This window comes from Dreissena polymorpha, chromosome 3 (genome assembly GCF_020536995.1).
Source record: "Dreissena polymorpha isolate Duluth1 chromosome 3, UMN_Dpol_1.0, whole genome shotgun sequence".
Classification (NCBI taxonomy): Eukaryota; Metazoa; Mollusca; class Bivalvia; order Myida; family Dreissenidae; genus Dreissena; species Dreissena polymorpha.
Window position 1 is genome coordinate 45,761,877 of NC_068357.1, and position 26,048 is coordinate 45,787,924.

Consider the following 26,048-nt stretch of genomic DNA (forward strand, 5'->3'; position numbering starts at 1 on the left):
TGGGACCTGGTAATTTAGGGTGAAACATAATCTAATGATGGGGAACATTTGTAGCAAGTTTAATAAAACTGGCTTGATAAATGATGAAGTCATGCTCCGGATACAATTGGAACGGACGGATGGTCGCGATTCACATATCCCTGTCGGCGGGGGATATAAAAATCAGTGTATTATGGGACTGCATGGGTTTTTCACCAAAATTTGTGAAGATGCCCAAGCCTGGTCATTTTGTGAAAAGGCTGCGGGTCATTTAATCGAAAATGTGAAATTTTAGAAACAATATTAACACAGTTGTGAAATAGTTACTCACAGCTATTGACCCTCCGTTATAATGCACCCATAAAAGCTCAGAGCATTCAAAAAGAACTAGTAGCTGTTTGACCCTATTTCCGGTGTAAACGAGTAACCGTTGCAATCCGTGATATCCGAATATCGATGACGTCAGTTGATTTGCATACCGGAAATGTATGTCAGTGCGCTGTCAAAACTTCCCTCAAGCTGTCAAAGTCTACTTTTTGATCAAGAATGAGCTTTTACAAGGTAAGTTTACATTTTTTTAATTCAGTACCTGTTTTTGCAACAAAAAATCCATACCCATGACACTTACATCCATGAATGTAGTTTTTAATAACTAAAAATCCTATGCAGAAGTCTGTCTGCTGGCGTCCGTAGATACAGCATTCTCCACGCAGAGTTGTCGTTCCTTGCTCTCACATACAACTCTGCGAAATGCTCAGCTTGCCATTTTGCAGGAAAAACCGAACAAACGCATTCAATGTATATTTGATTGGATATTTAAGATCGCATGCATTAAATTAAGAAATATGACTTTTAAATGCACGATAAATCGTGCAAAAACTTGCGAGTTTTAATGCAACTCTTTGGAACTATTTTCTTGCCCATTTACGCAGATGGAATCATTCCACGAACTTCACAAATGTAAACAATTGAACATAATTTTTATTGAGTGACGTTAGGAATTGCTTCGACGTGTGTATGCATGTTGGTTTCTTAACATCAAATTTATAATAATGAATTAAGACTGATATAAGATATCATGATATGAGATGGTTTTCTTTAATGCAGTGAATGCAATGTAACCGTCGTGCAAGAGATTGTTTAGTATACTGTAACCTCAATGATGAACGCTTGGAATGATTATGACATGAATGAGACGCTTTCATAACAATAGTCCGTTCTGAGCCCAACACAGAGGTGAATGTAATGTAACCGTCGTGCAAGAGATTGGTAGATACAGGTGTCAAGCTAAAAGTCCCCCGTGTAATTAGTCCCATGGAAAGTTTATTTCAAAATTATTTCAGGTCTTACAATTCCTATTTCTTTATATTGTTATGCCCCCGGATCGAATGATCAGGGGCATATTGTTTTTGGACTCTCTGTCTGTCTGTCTGTCTCAGTGTCTGTCTGTCTGTCTGTCTGTCCGTCCCACAAACTTTAACCTTACAGTAAAGTTTTGCAATAACTTTTGCAACATTGAACATAGCAACTTGATATTTGGCATGCATGTGTATCTCATGAAGCTGCACATTTTGAATGGTGAAAGGTCAAGGTCATCTTTCAAGGTCAAAAGTCAAAAAATACAATCCAAAGTGGCGCAATAGGGGGCATTGTGTTTCTGACAAACACACCTCTTGTTGTATTTATTTTTTAGTTTCCATCAAGTGTTCAAATGAAGAGGAGACGCAATTACGATCCTGACCAGATTGTGCTGGCCTACAAAGAAGTAATGGAAAGTGGGATGTCAATCTACAAGGCTGCCAGGGTGTTTGGGGTTCCCGAGAGCAGGGTTGGCACCAATCGACCACCCCCGGTTTTAACCGGCGGTTTTTACCGGTTAAAACCGCCCCGGTCAATACTCCCGAAGTGGTCATAACTGGTCAATACTGGTCGATTGAACTTTACCCCCAATTTTTATGAATATTCCATGCTTAATTAAACAATATTGATAATATAAATTTAACAGACATGTTGTCAATAATGTCTTAAGCTATTAATACCCACTAGTTTATACCTGTTCATGCAAGTTGTAGGCCAATTTCTCAAAATTTTGCAAATTAGTCTAAGTTGGTCAATTGGATTGTTCTAGTTGATTGAACTTTTTAGCTCACCTGAGCACAACGTGCTCATAGAGAGCTTTTGTGATCGCCTTTGTCCGTTGTGCGTTGTCCGTTGTGCGTTGTGCGACGTCAACATTTGCCTTGTTCACTCCGTAGAGGCCACATTTATTTCCAATCTTAATGAAATTTGGTCAGAAGATTGGTCTCAATGATATCTTGGATGAGTTCGAAAATAGTAACGTTTGCTTGAAAAACATGGCTGCAAAGGGGCGGGGCATTTTTCCTTATATGGCTATATATGGCTATAGTAAAATCTTGTTCACTCTCTAGACGCCGGAATTTATTGTCTAATCTTCATGAAATTTGGTCAGGAGATTGGTCTCAATGATATCTTGGATGAGTTCGAAAATGGTAACGTTTGCTAGAAAAACATGGCTGCCAAGGGGCGGGGCATTTTTCCTTATATGGCTATATATGGCCATAGTAAAATCTTGTTAACTCTCTAGAGACCACATTTATTGTCCGATCTTCATGAAACTTGGTCAGAAGATTCATCCCAATGATATCTTGGACGAGTTCCAAAGTGATGCCGGTGGAGCATTTTTCCTTATATGGCTATATATGGCTAAAGTAAAATCTTGTTAACTCTCTAGAGGCCACATTTATTGTCCGACTTTTATGAAACTTGGTCAGAAGATTTATCTCAATAATATCTTGTACGAGTTCTAAAATGATGCCGGTTGGTTGAAAAACATGGCCACCAGGGGGCGGGGCATTTTTCCTTATATGGCTATAGTAAAGCCTTGTTTACACTCTAGAGGCCACATTTATTGTCCAATCTTCATGAAATTTGGTCAAAAGATTGAATTTCAATGATATCTTGGATGAGTTCAAAAATGGTAACGTTTGCTTGAAAAACATGGATGCCAAGGGGCGGGGCATCTTTCCTTATGGCTATATATGGCTATAGTAAAATCTTGTTAACTCTCTAGAGGCCACATTTATCGTCCGATCTTCATGAAACTTGGTCAGAAGATTCATCCAAATAAAATCTTGGATGAGTTCGAAAATGATGCTGGTTGGTATAAAAACATGGCCACCAGGGGGCGGGGCATTTTTCCTTATATGGCTATAGTAAAACCTTGTTAACACTCTAGAGGCCACATTTATTTTCCGATCATCATGAAACTTGGTCAGGAGATTTGTCCCAATAATATCTTGTAATCTCAGATGAGCGACTTTGGGCCTTTCAAGCCCTCTTGTTTTCAATTCTAATGAATTATGAATGTTCACATAATTTTGTGCTTGATTCAACAAGAACCTGTAAATTACTGTGTATTAGTTGTTCCTCACAGTCCCCACAGTCTTCTCACCTATACAGGTTGGGGCACCCAAAACTGATAAAAGGGCTTTAAATGGCACCATTTTGACACGAACCTTACCTGTCATGTATTTTTACTCAGATTTCTTTAAGTACATTGTACTTTTAAAACAAAATAGTGAAAAAATGTTTTATTTTCAATTAGTATAAAAATAAAAAAAAAACATAAGAAATAATTATTAAAAGAAAATAATTGAAAAGGAGAGTCTAAAGTAGACCCACATTTGGAAAACATTATTTGTTGGCAAAATCAAGAACTTTGATTGCTTATTCATTTGAAGACCAATTGAACTTTAAATATGGAAGGAAAAAACCCCTCTTAATACAGAAAGGAGACAAGTTAGAAGTAACTATTAAATTAATGGCAAGTTATCTCCTTTTGTGTGAGTGAAATGAAATAGCCTAAGGGAAGATTTGCTTCATTGTCAATATCAGAGACATAACACTGCATGCATTTTATTACCAATTAAGGCTTAGGGGCCAGATTTGTGACCCTAGAAAACACAACAGTTCTGTATGTCCATCTGCTTATCAAATAGATCTATCAATAGATCAGTGAAATACTATGGTTACTACAATAGTAATAATACTTTAGTAACAGATGTGATACACTGAGATAAAGATATTGCCTTAGTCCTTATGTATTCTAAGCCGTTTCCATAAATGATAAAGAAGAAATTTTTTTACAGCTTTAAAGATTTTTTTACAATAAAAAAATCAAAAAAAGTTTATCAATTACAGAATAATGATTGATTTAATATAGAATAGCTTAAAGTCTTCCTTTGTGATGTTTAAATTCTACAATTTTCAATCGACCAGTATTGACCAATAATGACCAGTATTGACCGGTTTTAACCAGGTATTGACCGCCGGCCCGGTCAATACTCAATTGACCGGTCAATATGCCAACCCTGCCCGAGAGTACCCTAAGAGACAGGCATTTAGGTATCCAACCTGTTGACCAACTCCCTAGTCATGGACCGAAACCAATTTTCAGCAGAGACGAAGAAAACTTGTTAGTCAACCATCTGTCATACATGTTGAATATTGGGTATGGGTATTCGAGGCAGGCTTTTTTATCCCCCGCCAGAGGCGGAGGGATATTGTTTTGGCGTTGTCGGTCCGTCAGTCCGTCCAGCTGTCCGTCCGTCCGGCACTTTTGTGTCCGGAGCCATACCTTGGAACTGCTTTGGCGGATTTCATTGAAACTTCGTATGAGTATATATATGCATAAGAGGATGATGCACGCCAAATGTCATTATACACCATCTGTTTAAAACAGAGTTATGGCCCTTTGTATCTTGAAAAAATGCTTTTTACTATAGGCACTTTTGTGTCCGGAGCCATATCTTGGAAATGCTTTGGTGGATTTCATTAAAACTTGGAATGAGTATATATATGCATAAGAGGATGATGCACGCCAAATGGCATTGTACACCATCTGTTAAAAACAGAATTATGACCCTTCGTATCTTGAAAAAATGCTTTTTAACTATAGGCACTTTTGTGTCCGGAGCCATATCTTGGAAGTGCTTTGGCGGATTTCATTGAAACTTGCTATGAGTATATATATGCATAAGAGGTTGATGCACGCCAAATTGCATTGTATACCATCTGTTAAAAACAGAGTTATGGCCCTTTGTATCTTGAAAAAATGCTTTTTTACTATAGGCACTTTTGTGTCCGGAGCCATATCTTGGAAGTGCTTTGGCGGATTTCATTGAAACTTGGTATGAGTATATATATGCATAATAGGATGATGCACGCCAAATGGCATTGTACACCATCTGTTAAAAACAGAGTTACGACCCTTTGTATCTTGAAAAAATGCTTTTTACTATAGGCACTTTTGTGTCCGGAGCCATATCTTGGAACTGCTTTGGCGGATTTCATTGAAACTTGCTATGAGTATATATATGCATAAGAGGATGATGCACGCCAAATTGCATTGTATACCATCTGTTAAAAACAGAGTTATGGCCCTTTGTATCTTGAAAAAATGCTTTTTACTATAGGCACTTTTGTGTCCGGAGCCATATCTTGGAAGTGCTTTGGCGGATTTCATTGAAACTTGGTATGAGTATATATCCCCCGCCTCCTCCGTCCGTCCATCTGTCAGTATGTTCATCCGTCCGATTTGCACCCATCCTCAAACAAAGCATATGTTGCGGGGGATATCAATTCTACGAATTTGCTTGTTGGATATGGCAAATGAGTTTGCTGTCATTCTAGGAAAGAAAAGTGCAGACGATCCAACTTTCAAGGGGTCATGGTATGATGGCTTCAAAAAAAGGTGGCCTACTATCCATCTTGCTAAGCCAGAGCGCCTTGGGTTGGTAAGGGCAAAGGCCACATCAATGGAAGCAATGGACAAGCATTTCACAGAACTAGAAAAAACTTATACTGAAAACGGACTCAAGGATCACCCAGAAAGGATGTGGAACATTGATGAGTCCGGTATATTGATGGAGCATTCTCCACCCAGAGTATTGTGCCAAAAGGGGAATACTCCACAAGCAGTCACCTCTCCTAGAGGTAAAAATGTTACCATAATAGGTTGTGGAAATGCAGCTGGCTCTTTCATCCCACCTTACTACATATTTCCTGGTAAGAGGTGGTGTGATGACCTTTTGAAGGACACATGTCCTGGAGCAGGAGGAGAAATGAGCGAGACTGGCTGGTCTAATTCGATAACTTTCCAAAATTATTAAGATAACCATTTCCTCAAGTTTGTAAACACTGCTGAAGGCCAGAATCACCTAGTTATTTTTGATGGACACAAGTCACATGTCTCATTATCACTAACAAATTGGGGAAAAGAACATGGAATTGTATTTTACATTCTGCCACCTCATACTTCACATGTGTCACTGCCTTTAGATGTAGCTTGCTTTGGACCAATGAAGTCAAGCTACAATCATGAATGCCAAACATTTATGAGAGAACATCCTGGATGGACCATAAACCGATATATTGTTGGTGAATTATCTTCCAAAGCATACCTAAAAGCTTTCTCCCCCAACAATCTGATAAGCGCATTCAGAAAAACAGGCATTTTCCCCCTTTGTCGGAAAGAAATTAGTGAAATGAAAGTGATGCCCTCTGTAATTTATGCAGCCATTGAAAAAAACTATGCAAGAAACTGGAAATACTGGAACAAGTCCTAATGAAACAAGTGCTGAACAGTTCTTTGAAAGTAAAAAGATAGTGGCTGTTAAAGCTGCCGCCTCAAAGAAAATAAAAAATTTACCATCTGCCATAATAGGAAATCTATCTTCTGCTAAAAATGCAAAAATCATAGCAGCTAAACAAGTCAAATCAAAGAAATCCCTCTTCAATCAACAGTTGCCACGTTCAAGTTGTTCAAAAGAGAACGCCTTACCTATAAGTCCCAGCATAAGTGATTTATCTACATATGAAGATGAGGAGGAGGAATTTTGCTGCATTTGTGACAAGAGAATGCCACCTTCTGTAAACCTGGCTTTTGTTGTGGAGTTTGCACAATGGGCACAGTGTGATAAATGCTCTCATTGGACTCATCTCAAATACTGTACAAAAATAAGAGTTGTAAGGCGTGAGTCTGCTTTTCTTTGTCCGCATTGTGATCCAGAAACAACAATCTAAGTTTATCAACTTCAGTTGTTCAGCTTTAGGACATTTTTAGTTGGATTAGTTTACTTTAAGTTGATTAATTGTTCAATTATCATTTTCTAACAATAGATTAGTGCCAAATAATTTCTATATCTTCAGAGGAATAACACAAACTTATTATTTTGTTGTAAAAAGCAAACAATTTTAGTTCATAATAACGACTTTAAACATGTATAAACAAACAGTTACCCTTTAAAGACAGTGTTTACAAGAGATCAAGCTCCCAGGGCGATTTTTATAAATGCACCGGTTACTCGTACAAGTGACCTTTCAACTTCACTTTTGCAGACGTGTAAATGGAGCCGTTTTACATGCATTTATTGCATTTTTCTTCAATATTTGAATTATAGACGATGATTGTCGATTGATAATATACAAATAAAGTGCAGGTAAGCAGTTGCAATATAATTTCAATAACCTTTTGTAATCGATTAATATTAAGACCACCGGTAAATGGGTCAAGCAGCCTACTGTAGCCAGATAGGGAACGACTCGCCCCATATAAACTCGCCCCTTATTTTATAAGGATTCGCCCCACATATATAACTACTCGCCCCAGCATAACTTAAATGGTAGGATTTTTTGTGATTTGTTAATAGCCTAGTTTCTTTGATTAAATTTGTTTGTGCTTATGCTTTATTTTGATTTTATTGTGTTTACAGTAGAGAAGGTAAAAACGAAACATTAAAATAGTGGGTGGAGTATGGAGAAATATCTTAAGATTTGGCAAATTAGAAGTTCGATGAAATTTGTTAAAATGCTTTTCTTAAAAAACAAAGGACGAAAGGCTAAAGGACGAAACATGAAACAAGAGAAACATTGACAAATGAATATATCGATACGATACTCTGGTAAAAAAATCCCGGTCTTTAAAGTACAACCGTTGCTAACCACACTAGGGTACACCAGCAGTTTTCATTTCAGTTTGGTTTGAGTAAAAGGTAGATCGACCTAGCCAAAGTAGGTCAGTCGAAAATAATAACGCTTTAGTTTAAATCCAAAATATAGCACAATCAGATTCCTTGAAACAATATTTCAGTGAAAGCAATCGTTATTGTCTTCAGTCGCTAAATAGTCTACTAATAAACATGCAGATACGCCAACACTTAATCGTAATGATAAGATAGAAATTTAGAACGTAGCCTACCGTCGGTACTGCAACAGAACTGGATGCATCCATCTTTGATGCCGTAAAGAGTGCTTTTCATTGATTGGTCGAAATAATTCAGGCCATCCGTGATCTTTTATTAGTGTTGGCAGTAGCTAATAAATTTTACCGCGGTAGGAAAGGCATCTTTTATTAGTAGTAGTAGTAGGCTTAAATGTCTAATAAGTTTCTACTAGTAGTAGCTAATAAAACAGGATCGGGTGGTCTTCTATTATAATAGATAGCGGACAACTTCATGGGAAAACCCCATTCTTCCCTTGACGCAGTTCCACTCAGTGATTTATTGCCCCATATACACTTTCATTTTTGCACGATTTCTTTTCTTTGTTTCCTTAATCGCTTATAGCAGGGTGTCCTCGCTTGATCTTCGATGATTAATAACATAACCATTATTCATGATAACTACGTCATGCTTCCGACGCTGCCCGAAGCCAATGTCGCGATCGTTCATAAATGTTCGGATATCGTCGCGAGAAATTCAAATGTAATATATTGTCCGAAAAAAAAATCAAAACAAGGATTTTGTATCTGGTTAAAGCAATGTTACCAAACCACATCTAACGTTGAATTTGTTATGTTATTGCTATAAGGAACACTATTTTCTTTTATTTGTTTACTTTATTTTATGAAGAAGTCGTTAATTTTGAGTGTTTATGGATCTTAAACACAAAAAGTCCGAAATTATTGTATTAAAAACAGAGGTAAGCTTCGATCATACGAGCTTTTGCTTTGTAATAATAATAACATAAATGTCTCGTCTAAATATAATTACATATTAGATTTTGCACAAACATTTTTAATGAAGAAAGCTAAAGAATTTGTTTGTGGAAAAAACATCTATGTTTGCTATTAAATCCTATCGGATAATTATTGTATATTGTTCATATATTGAGTATTTTAAATTATTTGATTTTATAGTCAAACCTTTTCTGACTTATAGATTATAAATAGACTGTTAAGAAGCTTTATATATTCTTGAACAAGTTTGAATTCAACTTGCAAATATTTCTTGAGTGTAAATAACCCACTTAATGACAGTGTTGTAATGGGAAAATGTGGTAAACTACATCTAGCTATAGATCATCATGTAAAAAAGGCATATATATATTTGTGCAAATTAAGTTGTATTACAGAAGATCGTTATCATAGAAATAGCTACAAATTGCTAAAACGAAAAGATGGTATCGGAATGATAACTTTAAAAGTATTTTCTACAGCTATGGATTTTGGCTCGTTTGGCTCAGTCAGGAAATAGAAAATGTAAATGTGTTGAAAAACTCATTATTGAATGTAAAACACAAAACTTGCCGGAAGCTATAAGACAATCTCCAAAATGGGATACCTACAAACATGTTAAATCTAGGTTAAAACCAGATAAATATTTATCTATTCTCATGCCTTTCTATTTTGGAGTCAATTTATTTATTTTTTTGTTTTAGTCTTAAACGAGCCTTAAAAACTGGTCGACGTTAATAAATGTTTTTGGGGAACTCGTAATTAAAGATATTTTTAGTGCACTGTATATATATACATGATATGATGGTGAACATAGATTACAAAACTTCCGAAATCAGCAAATTTCCGAGGCGAGAAGAAAGATACTGGTCACAATTTATTAGACATATCTCAACGTGTTGTTTGTGCCTTGTATTGTTGCATCCTGTATTTTGGGCTGGTTACCTTCATTTACAAATTAACTTTTGTCTTGTATTGTTCTCTCTTCTCTTAACGTTTTTTGTTATTTATTGCTTTGTCTTTAAGCAAGCTACTAGTATGTTTTTCAGTACAGCTCATAGAGGAACGGGGCTTAAAACTTATTTACAACAACCTTATTAAATTATTTTCATCTAACAATCGTTGTTAGCATGTCCGTTTAGCTTTTAAGCGTATGGTAAAAGCGTATGGTAAAGGCGTGTTGTAAAAGCGTGTGGTAAAACAAACTTCTGTCGAAACGCATTGTATTTATGACCTTCATATATGTAGCTTAAGCATACTTTGTAGGTATGATATGATCCACCGGTAATATTTGGGATTATACGTTTTGGTTTGTCAACCATACGACCGAAAACTCGTTTTTGTTACGTAAAAATTACGTTTATTAAAAAATATGTTATAGAGAAAAACTATTGCGAAAAATGGAAACACTAAAATATTCAAATCTTAAATAGAAGAGCATGTGACATTTAGTCCATTATAAGTATCATGGTGAATACAACAAAGACAACTCAATTTAGACACCGAAATGGATTCAATATTCGTTTTAACAACAAATGGTACTTTTTTGTATTGATGTCGATGTTCATGTCATGTCTGTTTAGGCTTAAATAGCGAAAATGCAATATTTTCGTCAATCTTCAACGTTAACAAATTTCTTTTAAATGTAAGCTTTGCACGCACATATACAAAGAGTAATAAATATACAGTATAGGTATTGAATTAACCAAATACATGAAAATATGTTATATTAATATATGTTTATATTTAAATCTTTAATTATTTATTTTCGAAACTGGAACATTATACAAAAAATATTCTACAAATCATGCATACAATTACATAAGGGCCAAACTCAGCTTTTAAAATCCTATTAAGCTAGTTTAAATAACCTACATATTGCCCGCGAAAATAATTTGATTGGTTCCGATACCTAGAAACAACCAATCAGAAAACAGGTCTCAAACAGTTCAACACTACACTTTTATTTTCTAGACATGACATTTGGTCACGGTAATAAAACTGTTCCAGATGTAAATCTTAAACAGCTACACTTATTGTTTCAATTTTGAAGAGAGTACTCCGTCATTTCTGTCGTTGTTAATTCTGTTGTGATGTGTCAGTCGAAAAATGGACGGCATGAAATATCCAAACACACACATTAGATGTGACCTGTACTGTCATCGCATGCTGTCGGCTTTGATTTATATATGCCCACAACCGAGTGCGCATTTAATTTTGGTACAATTGATGCTAGAACAGCGTATGTAACAACCTGAACAACTGCAAAAGTCATCGTTACTCCTACGATGATGTCATAAGCTTTGTCGAAGGTTTCCAAAATAACCTTATAGCATGGCGGGCCAGTCATAATTTTTTTGTTCATAGACGCGCATATGTCAGGACAATAACATAACGACGAGGAATCACTTTTGGTTCCATTAGAACATTGTGTGTAATTACTAAACTGACACCATTCAGATTGTAATTCAACACAACATGTTTTCGATGACTGTAATTTAAACAAGCATTTGTTCGCGTCTGGTAGGGCATGTTGATTGCCGAAGTTGGTTTCAGCTTTTAAAGCATCAACATAAATATTCGTCAATGTCGCTGGTAAGTCATTATATAATTTATTCCGAAACGTTGTCGCACAAATAGCACTAGATACTTCAAATATGAGCAACGTCGCAAGACAACCGAGAAATATTTTCAGGAAGGAATGACCTAGTAGGCAAACGCAAAAGAAACTTACGCATACACTAAAAACTGCAACAATTCCTGCAAGCAAGTATAATATAATGGCTGCATAATAAGGCCGTAGAAAACGGCAAGAAGTTATTACATTTACTATCAGCATCCATGTTGCCGAACCAACCATTGCAGTTCCATGCAGGAATATTGAAATGACGAAAACAATTATCAAAAGTTTACTCAGTTTGGACCGATTCTCGACGTCGAAATGTGAGAACTTACACATCATTAATGGAGGGCTAATGTTCGACGGTGTCCTCTAGAAGTTATAGTAACGAATCACCCTCGCAGTAAACGCACACATATATGTGCGACGAAATACATTTTTCAAAATCAAATAACCTTGGCTGTATGTCTGTTGTATCCTTGTATATATTCAATGAAGTGTATCCGTGTATATACATGTATTCAATAAAGTGCATCCGTGTATACATTCAATGAAAAATTTCCGTGAATATACTCAATAAAGCTCGTTCTATGAAAACAATTCTTCTTATGCTGGTATTACACGTATAAATTATTTGTTTGAGCACGTGTCCTTGACCGGTTAGGTAATATACATCTACGTCGCATTTTGTTTATCCAGTCTTTTCCACAAATGTTTCCTGCAATGCAAAAGACAGTAATTGGCATCAAACACTGACACGTTTACTTTCATTTGAAGTTTTTAAAATAAATGAAAATTCAGTTTATGTTTTAGACAAACGTGAACTGCTTCTTATTAATTTCCATAATTGCGATATTGTTGTATTCGTGTTTTGCATTTATTACTTAACTTTACATGGGAATAGCAGACTCAATATATATTATGTAGAGATTCGTACTTTTACCACAATACGTTAGTTTTTTATTTCTTCAAGGAAAGTGACCAATTCAATATACAACAAAGGGCAGGGCAAAGCATTTATCACAAAAATAGACACACTGCTATAATTTCTCATAAATACATATTTGGCAAAAGTTGGTCCGATAATCAAATCACTGTAGCATTAAAATATCAGAACAAACAGATACATAGATTTTTGTACAAGTCATTTAAGGAGAGGTGTATAATGCAATTTTGCATTAGATATAAAACGGAATAGCGCATTGAATGTATAATGGAATAGCGCATTGAATGTATAATGGAATAGCGCATTGAATGTATAATGGAATAGCGCATTGAATGTATAATGGAATAGCGCATTGAATGTATAATGGAATAGCGCATTGAATGTATAATGGAATAGCGCATTGAATGTATAATGGAATAGCGCATTGAATGTATAATGGAATAGCGCATTGAATGTATAATGGAATAGCGCATTGAATGTATAATGGAATAGCGCATTGAATGTATAATGGAATAGCGCATTGAATGTATAATGGAATAGCGCATTGAATGTATAATGGAATAGCGCATTGAATGTATAATGGAATAGCGCATTGAATGTATAATGGAATAGCGCATTGAATGTATAATGGAATAGCGCATTGAATGTATAATGGAATAGCGCATGTAATGTACAATCGAATCGCTCGTAAACGTGTAATGAAATCGCACTTAAACGGATTTGTTAATATATTTTGGTATTTTTCAAAAATGTCATTTAATATGTTTACTAACAAATTCATAACGATTTCTATAGCCTTAACCAAATATAATATAATATATATATGAGTCGCGTTCTGAGAAAACTGGGCTTAATGCTTGTGCGCAAAGTGTCGTCCCAGATTAGTCTGTGCAGTCCGCACAGGCTTATCAGGGACGACACTTTCCGCTTTTATGACATTTTGCGTTTAAATGAAGTCTCTTTAGCAATTTCCAATTTAGGCGGAAAGTGTCGTCCCTGATTAGCCTGTGCGGACTGCATAGACTAATTTGGGACGACACTTTGCGCAGAAGCATTAAGCCCAGTTTTCTCAGAACGCGACTCATATATCCATCCACAGGATTCGAACCCGGGTCCTATGGAAGCAAAAGCTCTACCACTGCGCCACACAGCCAAACGTGGTGTCTGGTCAAAACACAACATAACCGTTATAATAATACTCGACGTATTTTCAGAATTATCGAGGATATGATATACACACGCTTGATTATTCTACCGATTTCGAATGATAGTCATCCATATATGAAACAATATTTCAATAATTCAAATATTTTTTCTTAGTCCAAAGAGTTATTTGGTTTGTTTAACATAATGCATGTATTTTTTTAAAATATATGACCTTTATTTTGAAAATCGTGGTGTAACCAAGCGGTGAACAAGTACCTTTAACTATAATGGAATCGCGCAGTAAATTTATAAAGGAATCGCGCAGTAAATGCAGAGGTTTTGTAAATGGATCTTGAAATCGCACAATTGTGATTAGCCTTGAAATCACGTTTCCATTATAACCTTATTATATAAGCGCTCGCAATAGTTGTGTTCTGTATCCCGTTTTCATGGCAATATAAACACTTTATTTCTACCCGTATTGAGGCTATTACTGTAACAATCGATTTGCACAATCAATGAGCCGCGCACTGTGAAAAGGGAGTTTAATGCGACTGCGTTACGTGTGATTCCAGATAAGCCTGTGCAGTCCGCACAGGCTAATCAATGACGACACTTTCCGCCTGAACTTGATTTTTTCTATGTAGAGACTTTCTTTAAACAAAAAATACCATAAAAGCGGAAAGTCGTCGCTTGATTGCTATAGTGCTCTAACTACCATTTTAATTTTTTGGAGAAACACGCATGTAAAGGTTTAACCTTTATTTTCTCACTTATTTATGCAAGTATGCGGACAAAAATATACCGGAATGTTTATCAGCAAACGGAGAATATGAATATAATTAAATATTAACTTTAGTAAATTATATGTTAATGTTATTTGCAATTTCATGTATGGAGAGCATTCTGGTAAAAATAAATAAACAAGAAACCGTCGGAGACGGGTGATGCTCCCCTAAGTTTTTTTTGTCACAATATTGCACTATATATGCAGATGAAAGGAAACGTCTTGAGGGCACAGTAGTATGGGGGGGGGGGGGGGGGGGGAAATAATTTTTTATATAAAATTTCAAAGGGCCATAACTCTGTGAAAAATCATCCGACCAGAACCCGCTGATAATATGCACATCTCTTGGTAGTGAAGCTTCCCATAAAGTTTCATTGAATTCCGGTCATTAGTTGCTGAGCAATAGCCCGGACAAAAATTGTGGCGGATCTGGACATTTATTCATTGAACGTCATGGAGATGGATCATTACAGTTCTGAAATGAAACTCGGTCACGTGGTGTAAATTCTGGCAATTGATAGGCTAATCTGAGTGTGAATTCTACTTTGCTCTAAGTCCCGGAGATGGTGCAGTAAGGTATTTACCCGATTAAGTCATATTAAAGATCTCATTCTCACGAACACAGCGATATAAAAAACTCATTTTTGAAAAAATGGAGATAGAGCACTATAGCAATTAAGCGACGAAGTGTCGTCCCTAATTAGCCTGTGCGGACTGCACAGGCTAATCTGTGACACTTTACGCACATGCATTAAACCCCTTTCTCATAGAACACGGCCAAAATGTTGATAACAAAAACACGATCAATATGATGTCATCCGTACTTAAGAAGACTTCCTTGTTTGGAAATCATTAACACTGACAATGCGTTGTTATCAAACAGGAATGTTTACACTCCTAAGTCGGCCAATAACCATAAACTCAGTCTTGCTTGCTATAAATCGATTGGTGAGAAATGTCAATAGTTTGATATCAAACACGGCACACGCTGGTCTATACAGGTTATATAAAAGTTATATAAAAGTTTATTACATGTCTCCGAAATTAAAATAGGTATCCCAATGATTTCTAAAGATAATTTACAACGTTAAGCTGCTTACAATATACCGTAATTACTCTTAAGTTTTCAGACATTTAAACATAATTAATTTTGTTCGTGTCCGAAAATAAAAATATGAAAAAAATATTCAAAAATACAAATGCCCAAAATTTTTAGAGACAGGTATGTTATGTTTTTCTGTTAATTATAGTATTGAAATTTAAAAAAATGCAATAACTGTATTGTGTTGTTCTCTTATGTTTCTGCTTTGAAATAGAGTCAAATCTTTGCAATCTCTTACATGAAAGGGAATTTAAAAAAAAAACTTACTGCTTCCTATATACGATACCATTTCAAATGCTGTTGGGTGAGATCATTGTTTATTACCGGTATACATGGTAATTTACCCATTAACGCAAATGTAATGGTCCATCGCCATCAGGCATTCATATGGGTTTTTATACATGGGTTTTTGTCCTTAAACCGGTAATAAGACCCCATGATCTAATGGTCACAAGATAAGCGAAAACCAGGCAGAACTCTGATAAAAAAGAGATCTAAAATTTAGCTGTCGGCAATTATGGAGCGATTTATTATGGACAATAAATATCCGAAAATGTAGAGTAACGAAAAGTTATTATTTTGGCTAAAAAGAGGATGTCCGAACATATAAAGAGTCCGAAAACTTAGAGTAAGTACGGTACAAGCAAAGAAGGTACCTTCAAGAAGTGAATGTATCCACTATACAAGTCGACTTCTAAAATTTAGTACCATTATACTCCAGTAGTATCACATGAAAGTCGAGATGTACACACATTTGAAGAAACAAACAAACACCATGTATTATATATTCCGTTTGCATATATTTTGCAACAAGTATAAAAAAGATTGCGTATTTCAAAAGCAAATTAAGCCAATTGGTCTGTATCTCCGCGCTGGTCGTAAACATCATTGATCTATTAACTGTGAGAATTTCACAATACTGCACGAGCAAGATTTCCGATAATACCTGGGCATATACGTAGATCAATATTTATGACATTTCTAGCGCGTAAGCGATTCGTAGGATTTATGGCCAATTTAATTACAAGGAAAGATGATATTTAGATCTCTTCTGCCCATTATATGTTTCATTAAAAGCGTCACTTTTGACGATAACTTATACAATCGATATATAAATCGAGGTATACAGCTTTGAATTTCTGAAAGTATTCAAATCACAGCTTTATATACGCACTTATCAAGTACCAAACTTTATCGCTGTATTCTACAAAAAATGATCCAATGCCAAAACTTGTAAAACCATTAGAAAGCGTCATCAAATGCCCGAACGAGAAAAATAATAATACATATTGTTTCTATAAACAGTAACGACTTGAAGAAACGAGCATTCCGTTACTCGTACCCAACGGCAAATAAATATGATCATATTTGCCGATTTCCCTTACCAGAAAAGAACCTGATCGCGCGACGTCAACTGAACGAAATGGTGTTAACGCTCAGTTTGAGCTAAAAGTGATCAATATAACATAGCCACAGACCAATAAAAAATATAATGAAAATAATACTAATAAACGTAGCATGTATTGGAAAAATTAAAATATTTATTATCGTCTGTGTGCCTAATTTTGATCAGGTGCCTAAGTTCGATCCGTTTTTTATGACGTATTTTCGAATACCAGCACTCGCATCACGCGCCAGCCTTCCTGCGAAAACTCATAACAGAAGTCGTATCTCCATCAACCTCTCGTAAAAATGCGGTTTAAACAGGTATTTATGAATAACAAAACATACATTATGTCAATTACCTTATTTTTCATGCATTTATCGTGCTTATATTCTTTAAATCACCATTAAATTAATAAAACATCCATCAAAATACTCTTTTCTACATTGCCGGGGACGCTGCAGTATTCAGGGGAGGTAAGAAAAGTCTCCGTTAATAAGCGCTTTGTTTTCCTGGGGCTCAAAAGGGGGCATTCATAAATTAGAACTTACATTTTAAGATAATAGACGTCCAATTAAGACGTTGTTTATTGTTAAATTTAAGCTCTTTATTGCAGCGCCATTGTCTCTGTTTTCCACCACTTGATTAAGAACGAATAACAACTCATACTTTTTAGTTATATTTTTATTGCGTTTTTTTAACAAGTTGATGTATGCTTTCCCGGGAGGGAGGGGGGTAACTTCCTATATACGGGTATATAGAGGTGTGCCAAAAATATGGGGTGTGCTTTTCGTCTAAAATTATATATATGGGTATGTTTTTTAGCATCTAAGTATAGATATGGGTATTGAAATCAGAAATTTGCTTGTATATAAATGCATATAGATTTGAAAGTATTAGTATCAAAATTGCTATAGTAAATTTCATTCTTGTATATAAATTGGTATCAAAAAATAGAGATTAAAATTATAGTATGAAATGTGTCCACTTTATCAAATTCTAGTATTGAAATGGGTCCAGTTTATCAAAATTATTGTATTGAAACGGGTCCACTTTATCAATGGTATCGTATATAAATGGGTCTGCTTTTTCAAAAATCTTGTATCCAAATGGGTCTACTTTATCTGAGGTCCGGTATTAAAATGGGTCACATTTCGTTAGTCTCAGTGGGACACCCCTGTCCTTAAATTTGGGAAGTTACCTGTTGCTTTGGGTTGCTTTTGGGTATCTACAATTTTAAACATTGTCCTTGTTTAGCGAAATAGTCGTATATCCTTTAATTCAATGAACAACGACGATATTCTTCATATATCTGGACTCAAACAATGCTTTTGAATTTCAGTTCAAACCTACAAAACTATGAAGAAGTAACCGGAAAAGGAACTTATGTTAGGAAGCCATCAGTGCTTTTTGGTGTTCCATATGTCCCCCTTCTGGACATGGTAGCCAGACGTGTACAGGCTGACGATTTAAAAAAAAATGAGGAAACTCTTTTTTCCAAAGAAGAAGAGCTCGGCATTGTGGAATATCTTGAGACATTTGCCCAGCTTAGCTACGGCGTCACAAGCTCAAAGATAAAAAAGTTGCAGGCGACCTTGCCTTTCAACTACAAAAGCGTCCCCACAATAAGGCATTAAGCAGTCGGTGGCTCAAAGACTTTTTGAAACTCTGGGAGTCCAGATTAAGTTCCATGAGACCAAGCTCGCTCGAAACAAACCGTGCCAAATGTTCAACAGCCAAAACTGTCGACAACTATTTTACAAATCACCGAGCAACAATGGAAACATATGATCTCTTCAACAAGCCACAGTGCATCTACAATGTTAAGTGTATGAGCAAAACATGATGATTTGAAATTTAAACAATAGCATACGACAAAGCTGGGCCGGACGTATGCCGTATGTTATTGTCTAAATCTAAAACCCGCATTCAACGTACATGCATGTATAAAAGGCTGTTCGTGGTTTTAAAGTGCAAACAACGTTATTTTTATCACGTCAACACATGACATTTTATTCAAATGAAAAAATGCAACAAATTGTTATTGACAAGAAATAATTTCATTATTCCGATGACTACATCTAAGCGTTAAGCGTTATCGCTCTAAAAAACGAAGGTCAATCGGATTGAACGACATGGAAAGTAAATTGTCAGACCTACTTGCCATGCAGTGTCAGTTGCCATGAAAAAAAACTGTCGAAGTCTACAGATGAACAATGAGGTTTCTATGTCAAGTAAAGGAAAACTTAGTAACATTGTAGGGTTCACATTTTGCCAAAAAAATTCTTGAAACTTGCTTTGATTGATAGTTCTTATGATATCTGTACTAGTTCTGCAAAAGGTTTTGGTCCACTGAAAAACATGGCCGCTGGGGAACAAGACGATTTACATTATATGGCTAAAGTGACACATTGTGAACATTTTAGAAATCACATTATTAGTCAAATTTTTCATGGCATTGGCTCAGCAACTTTAACACATCCTGACTAATTTCATAAAAGGTCTCCGACCATTTAAAACGTGGTTCTTTGATGCGTGTTGACTGTTTAACATAATGATGCCCATAATGAAACACTACCAATGGATAACAATGACATGAGAGCATGGGGTCCTTTCGTTTCACTACGGTATGAAAAGTGTCGGGATAGATGAGAAGTCGCTAAATTTCCTTCATTTATTTTGCAAGTAATGTCCACATATTTCTTACAGAAGATGCCCAATACAAAAAGATGGCTTTGAACGCGTTTCCAAAGTCATTATATAATGAAGCGTTTATATTGCTTTTATCGATACATTTCAGAATGCATCAGTACTTCTATAACGATTAAAATACCCTCAATTGCCGCAGCGTATGTGTGGTAGCTTAATCGATTTAATATGAAATATCCCGGTTTCAATTCATTTCGATGTTTGTGTTTAGCTATTACAGTGTATACTTATGTATAGCTATTACAGTGTATACTTATGTTTAGCTATTACAGTGTATACTTATGTTTAGCTATTACAGTGTATACTTATGTTTAGCTATTACAGTGTATACTTATGTTTAGCTATTACAGTGTATACTTATGTTTAGCTATTACAGTGTATACTTATGTTTAGCTATTACAGTGTACTTATGTTTAGCTATTACAGTGTATACTTATGTTTAGCTATTACAGTGTATACTTATGTTTAGCTATTACAGTGTATACTTATGTTTAGCTATTACAGTGTATACTTATGTTTAGCTATTACAGTGTATACTTATGTTTAGCTATTACAGTGTATACTTATGTTTAGCTATTACAGTGTATACTTATGTTTAGCTATTACAGTGTATACTTATGTTTAGCTATTACAGTGTATACTTATGTTTAGCTATTACAGTGTATACTTATGTTTAGCTATTACAGTGTATACTTATGTTTAGCTATTACAGTGTATACTTATGTTTAGCTATTACAGTGTATACTTATGTTTAGCTATTACAGTGTATACTTATGTTTAGCTATTACAGTGTATACTTATGTTTAGCTATTACAGTGTATACTTATGTTTAGCTATTACAGTGTATACTTATGTTTAGCTATTACAGTGTATACTTATGTTTAGCTATTACAGTGTATACTTATGTTTAGCTATTACAGTGTATACTTATGTTTTGCTATTACAGTGTATACTTATGTTTAGCTATTACAGTGTATACTTATGTTTAGCTATTACAGTGTATACTTATGTTTAGCTATTACAGTGTATACTTATGTTTAGCTATTACAGTGTATACTTATGTTTTAATATTCCAAAGCATTAGTAAAATTAAGTTGCACTTAAAAAAATGAGAAAATCTAAGAACAAGTTAGGTTGTACTTGTACACTGACATTAATATTGTGTGGTTATGTCACTAATATTGTGTGGTTATGTCACTTATTTATTCAGAAACGGTTTTCATATCAGACACGATTAACAACGGGTACAGTTCTACACATGGTGTTTAGAGAGCCTTATATAAACACACATTTAAGAGCATGGATTTTGTGTAATCGTTTCAATTTATAACAATGTAATGGCTGTCGATTGCAAAATTCTACAATACATTAAATACCGCGTTAATTCGTCAAAGTGAATGTCAATTATCTTACAGTATAGTTCAGTTATTGAGACGGATAAATAATTAATCCATCTCATTATTGTATTAAAATATTTTTATTGAAAGCTGTGCTAGTTAACATCTTACATATGCGTATAAACTAAACTTACCAGTACTTGCAAACGTATGTAATATAAATAATTGATATTTAAATCTGATGCCTTATGAGCCATACAAGGGTAAGAGGCGATATCAACTATATTCAGCGCTATCTGTACATTAACGCTCTCTGTTAACTACTAGACTTGCGATAACAACAACGAGTACACACACTCGCACTCATTAACCAAGTGTCAGAAAACTTAAAAGAATAAAAACGTATTAATACGCTTCTTTAACATAGTAAATTATTAAAATATTTATTAAACAAATAAAAATTCGTAAACATGTCATATACCTTAATATTACATGTAAAGACCAATGTACGCCGTTTTATATATTAACTTGTTAACATTTCTCATCAATCGATTTATAGCAAGCAAGATTGAGTTTATGGTTATTGGCCGACTTAGGAGTGTAAACATTCCTGTTTGATAACAACGCATTGTCAGTGTTAGTGATTTCCAAAGAAGGAAGTCTACTAATGTATGGATGATTTGGATTTGGGGAAAACCCAATTAAATATGGGCACAAATAAAGCTGATTTATTTTAAATTCTTTCAAACTCTAACACGGTATAAACTGCTATTATTTGAATAAAGCTTTCTATGGTGGGAAAAAAAACGGTTAGCGTTTTTTTACCGTCTTATTACTATAACAGTTGTTAACCCATTTATGCCTAGCGGCTAGATAAAGGCCTTGGCAAACAGCGTAGACTCATCAGGGTCTGCGATGTTTTCTTGAAGGATGGGAAAGTCCACCAGGCATAAATGGGCTTAAATGTGAAAAACACCTTTTAAACATTAGCGATGCATACCCTTCGGTGGTTATTTTTTTATACATATGCTCCGTTTCGATTTTATTCTTAATCATATATTATGGTATCGCCTTTAACAAACGATTATTACGGGATTATCATACGAACACATAGTTGTATTACAAATAAAATGAAAAATCAAGATTTTCGGAAAAACGGACCCTCGGAATAACGGACCTTCGGATATCGGGCTTTCGTGATAGCGAGCCTTCAGAGTATTGGGTATTAAACATTTTTAAAAAATCATACCCATTGAGAAATGCTTTTATGCGATCTACCAGTGAAGAATGTATTGGCCTCACCCATTAAAAAGAAGAAAGCTTTAAGAACGTGTGATCGACACGCTATATAGCGAGCAAAACGTTATTGTTATTGCGCGTTTTGGGTGATGATTTGGGTGACCTCAAAGATAATGAATTGAAACTGTTAGTATGTTTTTGAAACAGATCTGCGTTTCGAAAAAAGTAAGTTTAACGAAAAATTGCAATAACATTTCGTTTATTTTTTTCCACTTTTTGTTAATTCTCACTACAAACTTTTTTTTTCTACATGCCTAAAAACACCCTTTCAAAATAATTCAAACTATCACAGACTGACAAAAACTTACCCAAGATTATGTAATTAAAATGTCAGTACATATTGTTTAGTAACAAATCAAACCAAACATGTTTCCAGAACAGAACGAATACATATCTTTTCTTCATGCAAACGTTCTTCATAAAACGATGAACACAAAATTAATAAATATTGCACAAAAAGAGACTTTATCGAGATGGTTAGTAACTGTATAATGTGTACAATAAGTTATTTTTGACATAATGTTCAAAGAGTTTATGTAAAGTTTAGAAGCACTTCCTGTGGACGATGGAAGGTCCAGACTCGTCGTACTCCTGCTTGCTGATCCACATCTGCTGGAAGGTTGACAGGGAGGCCAGGATGGAGCCACCGATCCAGACGGAGTATTTGCGCTCTGGTGGAGCAATGACCTTGATTTTCATGGTTGGTGGGGCTAATGAAGTAATTTCCTTCTGCATTCTGTCGGCAATACCTGGGTACATTGTGGTGCCGCCAGACAGGACGGTGTTGGCATAGAGGTCCTTACGGATGTCGACATCGCACTTCATGATGCTGTTGTAGGTTGTCTCGTGGATACCAGCGTTTTCCATACCAAGGAACGATGGCTGGAAGAGTGCCTCTGGGCATCGGAAACGCTCGTTGCCAATGGTGATGACCTGGCCGTCAGGGAGTTCGTAGCTCTTTTCCAGCGAACTGGATGATGACGCTGTGTCCATTTCCTGTTCAAAGTCCAACGCAACGTAGCAAAGCTTCTCCTTGATGTCTCTGACGATTTCACGTTCTGCTGTGGTTGTGAAGGAATAACCACGTTCTGTGAGGATCTTCATTAGATAGTCTGTAAGATCTCTTCCAGCAAGATCGATGCGCATGATGGCGTGAGGAAGAGCGTAACCTTCGTAAATGGGGACTGTGTGGGACACACCATCACCAGAGTCTAGCACAATACCGGTTGTACGACCAGAGGCGTAGAGGGACAATACGGCCTGGATGGCAACGTACATAGCTGGGCAGTTGAAGGTCTCGAACATGATCTGGGTCATCTTTTCTCTGTTTGCCTTGGGATTGAGTGGGGCCTCGGTCAACAGGACTGGGTGTTCCTCTGGCGCCACACGGAGCTCATTGTAGAAGGTGTGATGCCAGATCTTCTCCATATCGTCCCAGTTGGTGACGATACCGTGCTCGATGGGGTACTTGAGGGTGAGGATACCTCTCTTGCTTTGGGCCTCGTCCCCCACGTAGCTGTCCTTCTGACCCATACCCACCATTACTCCCTGAAAAATGTATTTTTAGTTGTAAATGTGTGAACATAGGTTAACAAATCAATAACATTTTAATTGACAGTATAGATATAAAATACTGTATATATAATCAGTCATGTTATCATAGCTGTTCAATTAAAGATAATAAAGCAATAGTCAGTAAATAATTTCGTTATTATAATAATGGAGTAGGCTTTCTAAATATATAAGTTGACGTGTTTAATGAGGTATAAATAATGACTGTCCAATTAAAGTTCCGACAAAATAAAGATACATAGTATATGTCTCATTGAATATTTTAAAATATAGTTCTCGATTCTTTCACGTTCGATTATTTTAGTCATTTTGACGCCTCATAACCACATACATTATATGTTGTGGTAAACGTCTTGAAGAAAACATGAAAGTTACTGCTTGCGTTTGCATTTAAGGACAAAAACGTTTATTAAGCAACTGAACAGAATTCGAAAATTAATATATTCAAATAATGTTGTCATGTCGGAAGGAATTAAATGTTTCATTTTAGTTTCGTACTATATAAAATAAACAACACTATTTAATTTAATGTGTACAATAAAATTGTTTTCGAACCTGATGACGGGGCCTGCCGACTATGGAGGGGAAAACGGCACGGGGAGCGTCGTCGCCGGCGAACCCGGCCTTGCACATACCGGAACCATTGTCAACTACCAATGCGGCAACATCACTTTCATCAGCCATGTTGAGAACTAATTGAATTTAGTAAAGCACCTTATACGAACTCCTTCAACACTGAGCGAGAGACACCTACTAATTTCACTTTGATTTCATATCGTTAAATAATATTCTCCTTATCACGAACATTATCAATAACAAATTAGACCAATACCATATATGGTAACTAACTGAAGCGGTTTTCGCCATTTATGGGTATCACGTTGCAATGATATATCAAAAGTATGTGTTGCTCCTGGATGACTCGGACTACAATCGCCATGTAGCTGTAATCTTGTTCTTGATAACAACAATAAAGCCGAACCTGTCTGGGACTTGCCGAACCATCTATCACATTCGAGTATATTGTGTTATATCACTTGATTATCTTTGACAAACATTTGTACTCTATATACATGTGTTAAGACCGGACTTGAATTATTTTAGCTGTACCGAAAATACTTTATTTATAGTAAATGATGAAATATGAGTTCATACCTAAACTGCGTTCGAATTTTAATAATGTTTTGTACGACAGTTTAACACAAAAAGTCAATAAGTCTTTAGGTTAAATTCATCGATTTTTATAAATTGTGCAGCTTTTTTTGTCAGTTTGTTAAATTGATTTTAAATAAAGTATCGCTTGCGGGTGTTTTAACAATAATTGTAACAGTCAAGTATAATGTAGATCCCCATTTCAATTACAACAATATTTGTAACATATTGATAGTTCAAATCTTAATAAGTTGTGCATTATCATTGTTTATATAGTTTTTGTCGTCTAAGTCGAAGGCTATAAGCCACTCATCGGTGGCTTTTGGTCTATAAACAAGCGCACAGAAAAAAGTATTTTAACTATAACAAGTACCTTTAGAAGGGTGTTTACTTGTCATCGGATATTATAGCATAACAAAACTCTGAATCAACTGGACGCCAAAACAACAATCTGTGCAGATAAAAGTATTACATAAAAAGTATTTTAACTATACGAAAATTCTATATAAGGGTGATGACTCGTCATCGGATATTATATCATAAAACATGCTCAATCAATTGAACTCCCAAACAACAATCTGTGAAGGTACTTGACGAATTGTGTTATCTTCGAGTACCCGGTTGATACGAGATTCACATAGTGGGCAAATATTGAGGCGATAGGCCCTACACGGCTGATACATTATCTTAATAGGAATGTAAAAGTCTCCTCCGTAAGATAGGCGTAAATCGTCTGCTGATACATTGTGAATCGGACCATGAGATCAATCGCTAATCTGGCTTGCGTTACATTTAGAAAGATGACTAATTGTCATGTTTTATATCTGAAATAAATTCGGTTCTGATAGGTATCGTTTGTCGTTAAAATAAAAACGATCGAGAAAAGATCAGGTTAAACACATTAATTTTGGTCGTGCTCTGTGTAAAGGGGGTTTAATGCATGTGCGTAAAGTGCCTTCCCAGATTAGCCTCTGCAGTCTG

The 26,048-nt window shown here is 35.6% G+C and overlaps 1 protein-coding gene and 1 long non-coding RNA gene across 2 annotated transcripts; both read right to left on the bottom strand.

Moving 5' to 3' along the window:
• Positions 1-10,956: 10,956 nt before the first annotated feature.
• On the bottom strand, positions 10,957-16,546 carry LOC127873982 (uncharacterized). The gene is made up of 2 exons (XR_008046468.1): positions 16,271-16,546; positions 10,957-12,351 (listed from the first exon to the last, which is right to left on the bottom strand). It is a non-coding gene; the product is annotated as an uncharacterized LOC127873982 (long non-coding RNA).
• A 5,979-nt stretch (positions 16,547-22,525) lies between these two features.
• On the bottom strand, positions 22,526-24,684 carry LOC127873976 (actin, cytoplasmic-like). Its single transcript, XM_052418082.1, has 2 exons — positions 24,471-24,684; positions 22,526-23,891 (listed from the first exon to the last, which is right to left on the bottom strand). The coding sequence occupies exons 1-2, from the start codon at positions 24,597-24,599 to the stop codon at positions 22,887-22,889; spliced, it is 1,134 nt and encodes a 377-aa protein (XP_052274042.1). The 5' UTR covers positions 24,600-24,684; the 3' UTR covers positions 22,526-22,886.
• Between the last annotated feature and the right edge of the window lie 1,364 nt (positions 24,685-26,048).

Excerpts from the sequence above, each read along its gene's own strand:
- LOC127873976 (XM_052418082.1), bottom strand. The coding sequence starts at position 24,599 with ATGGCTGATGAAAGTGATGTTGCCGCATTGGTAGTTGACAATGGTTCC. Across the intron at positions 23,892-24,470 it reads TCGGCAGGCCCCGTCATCAG|GGAGTAATGGTGGGTATGGG; the intron begins GTTCGAAAACAA and ends TACATTTTTCAG.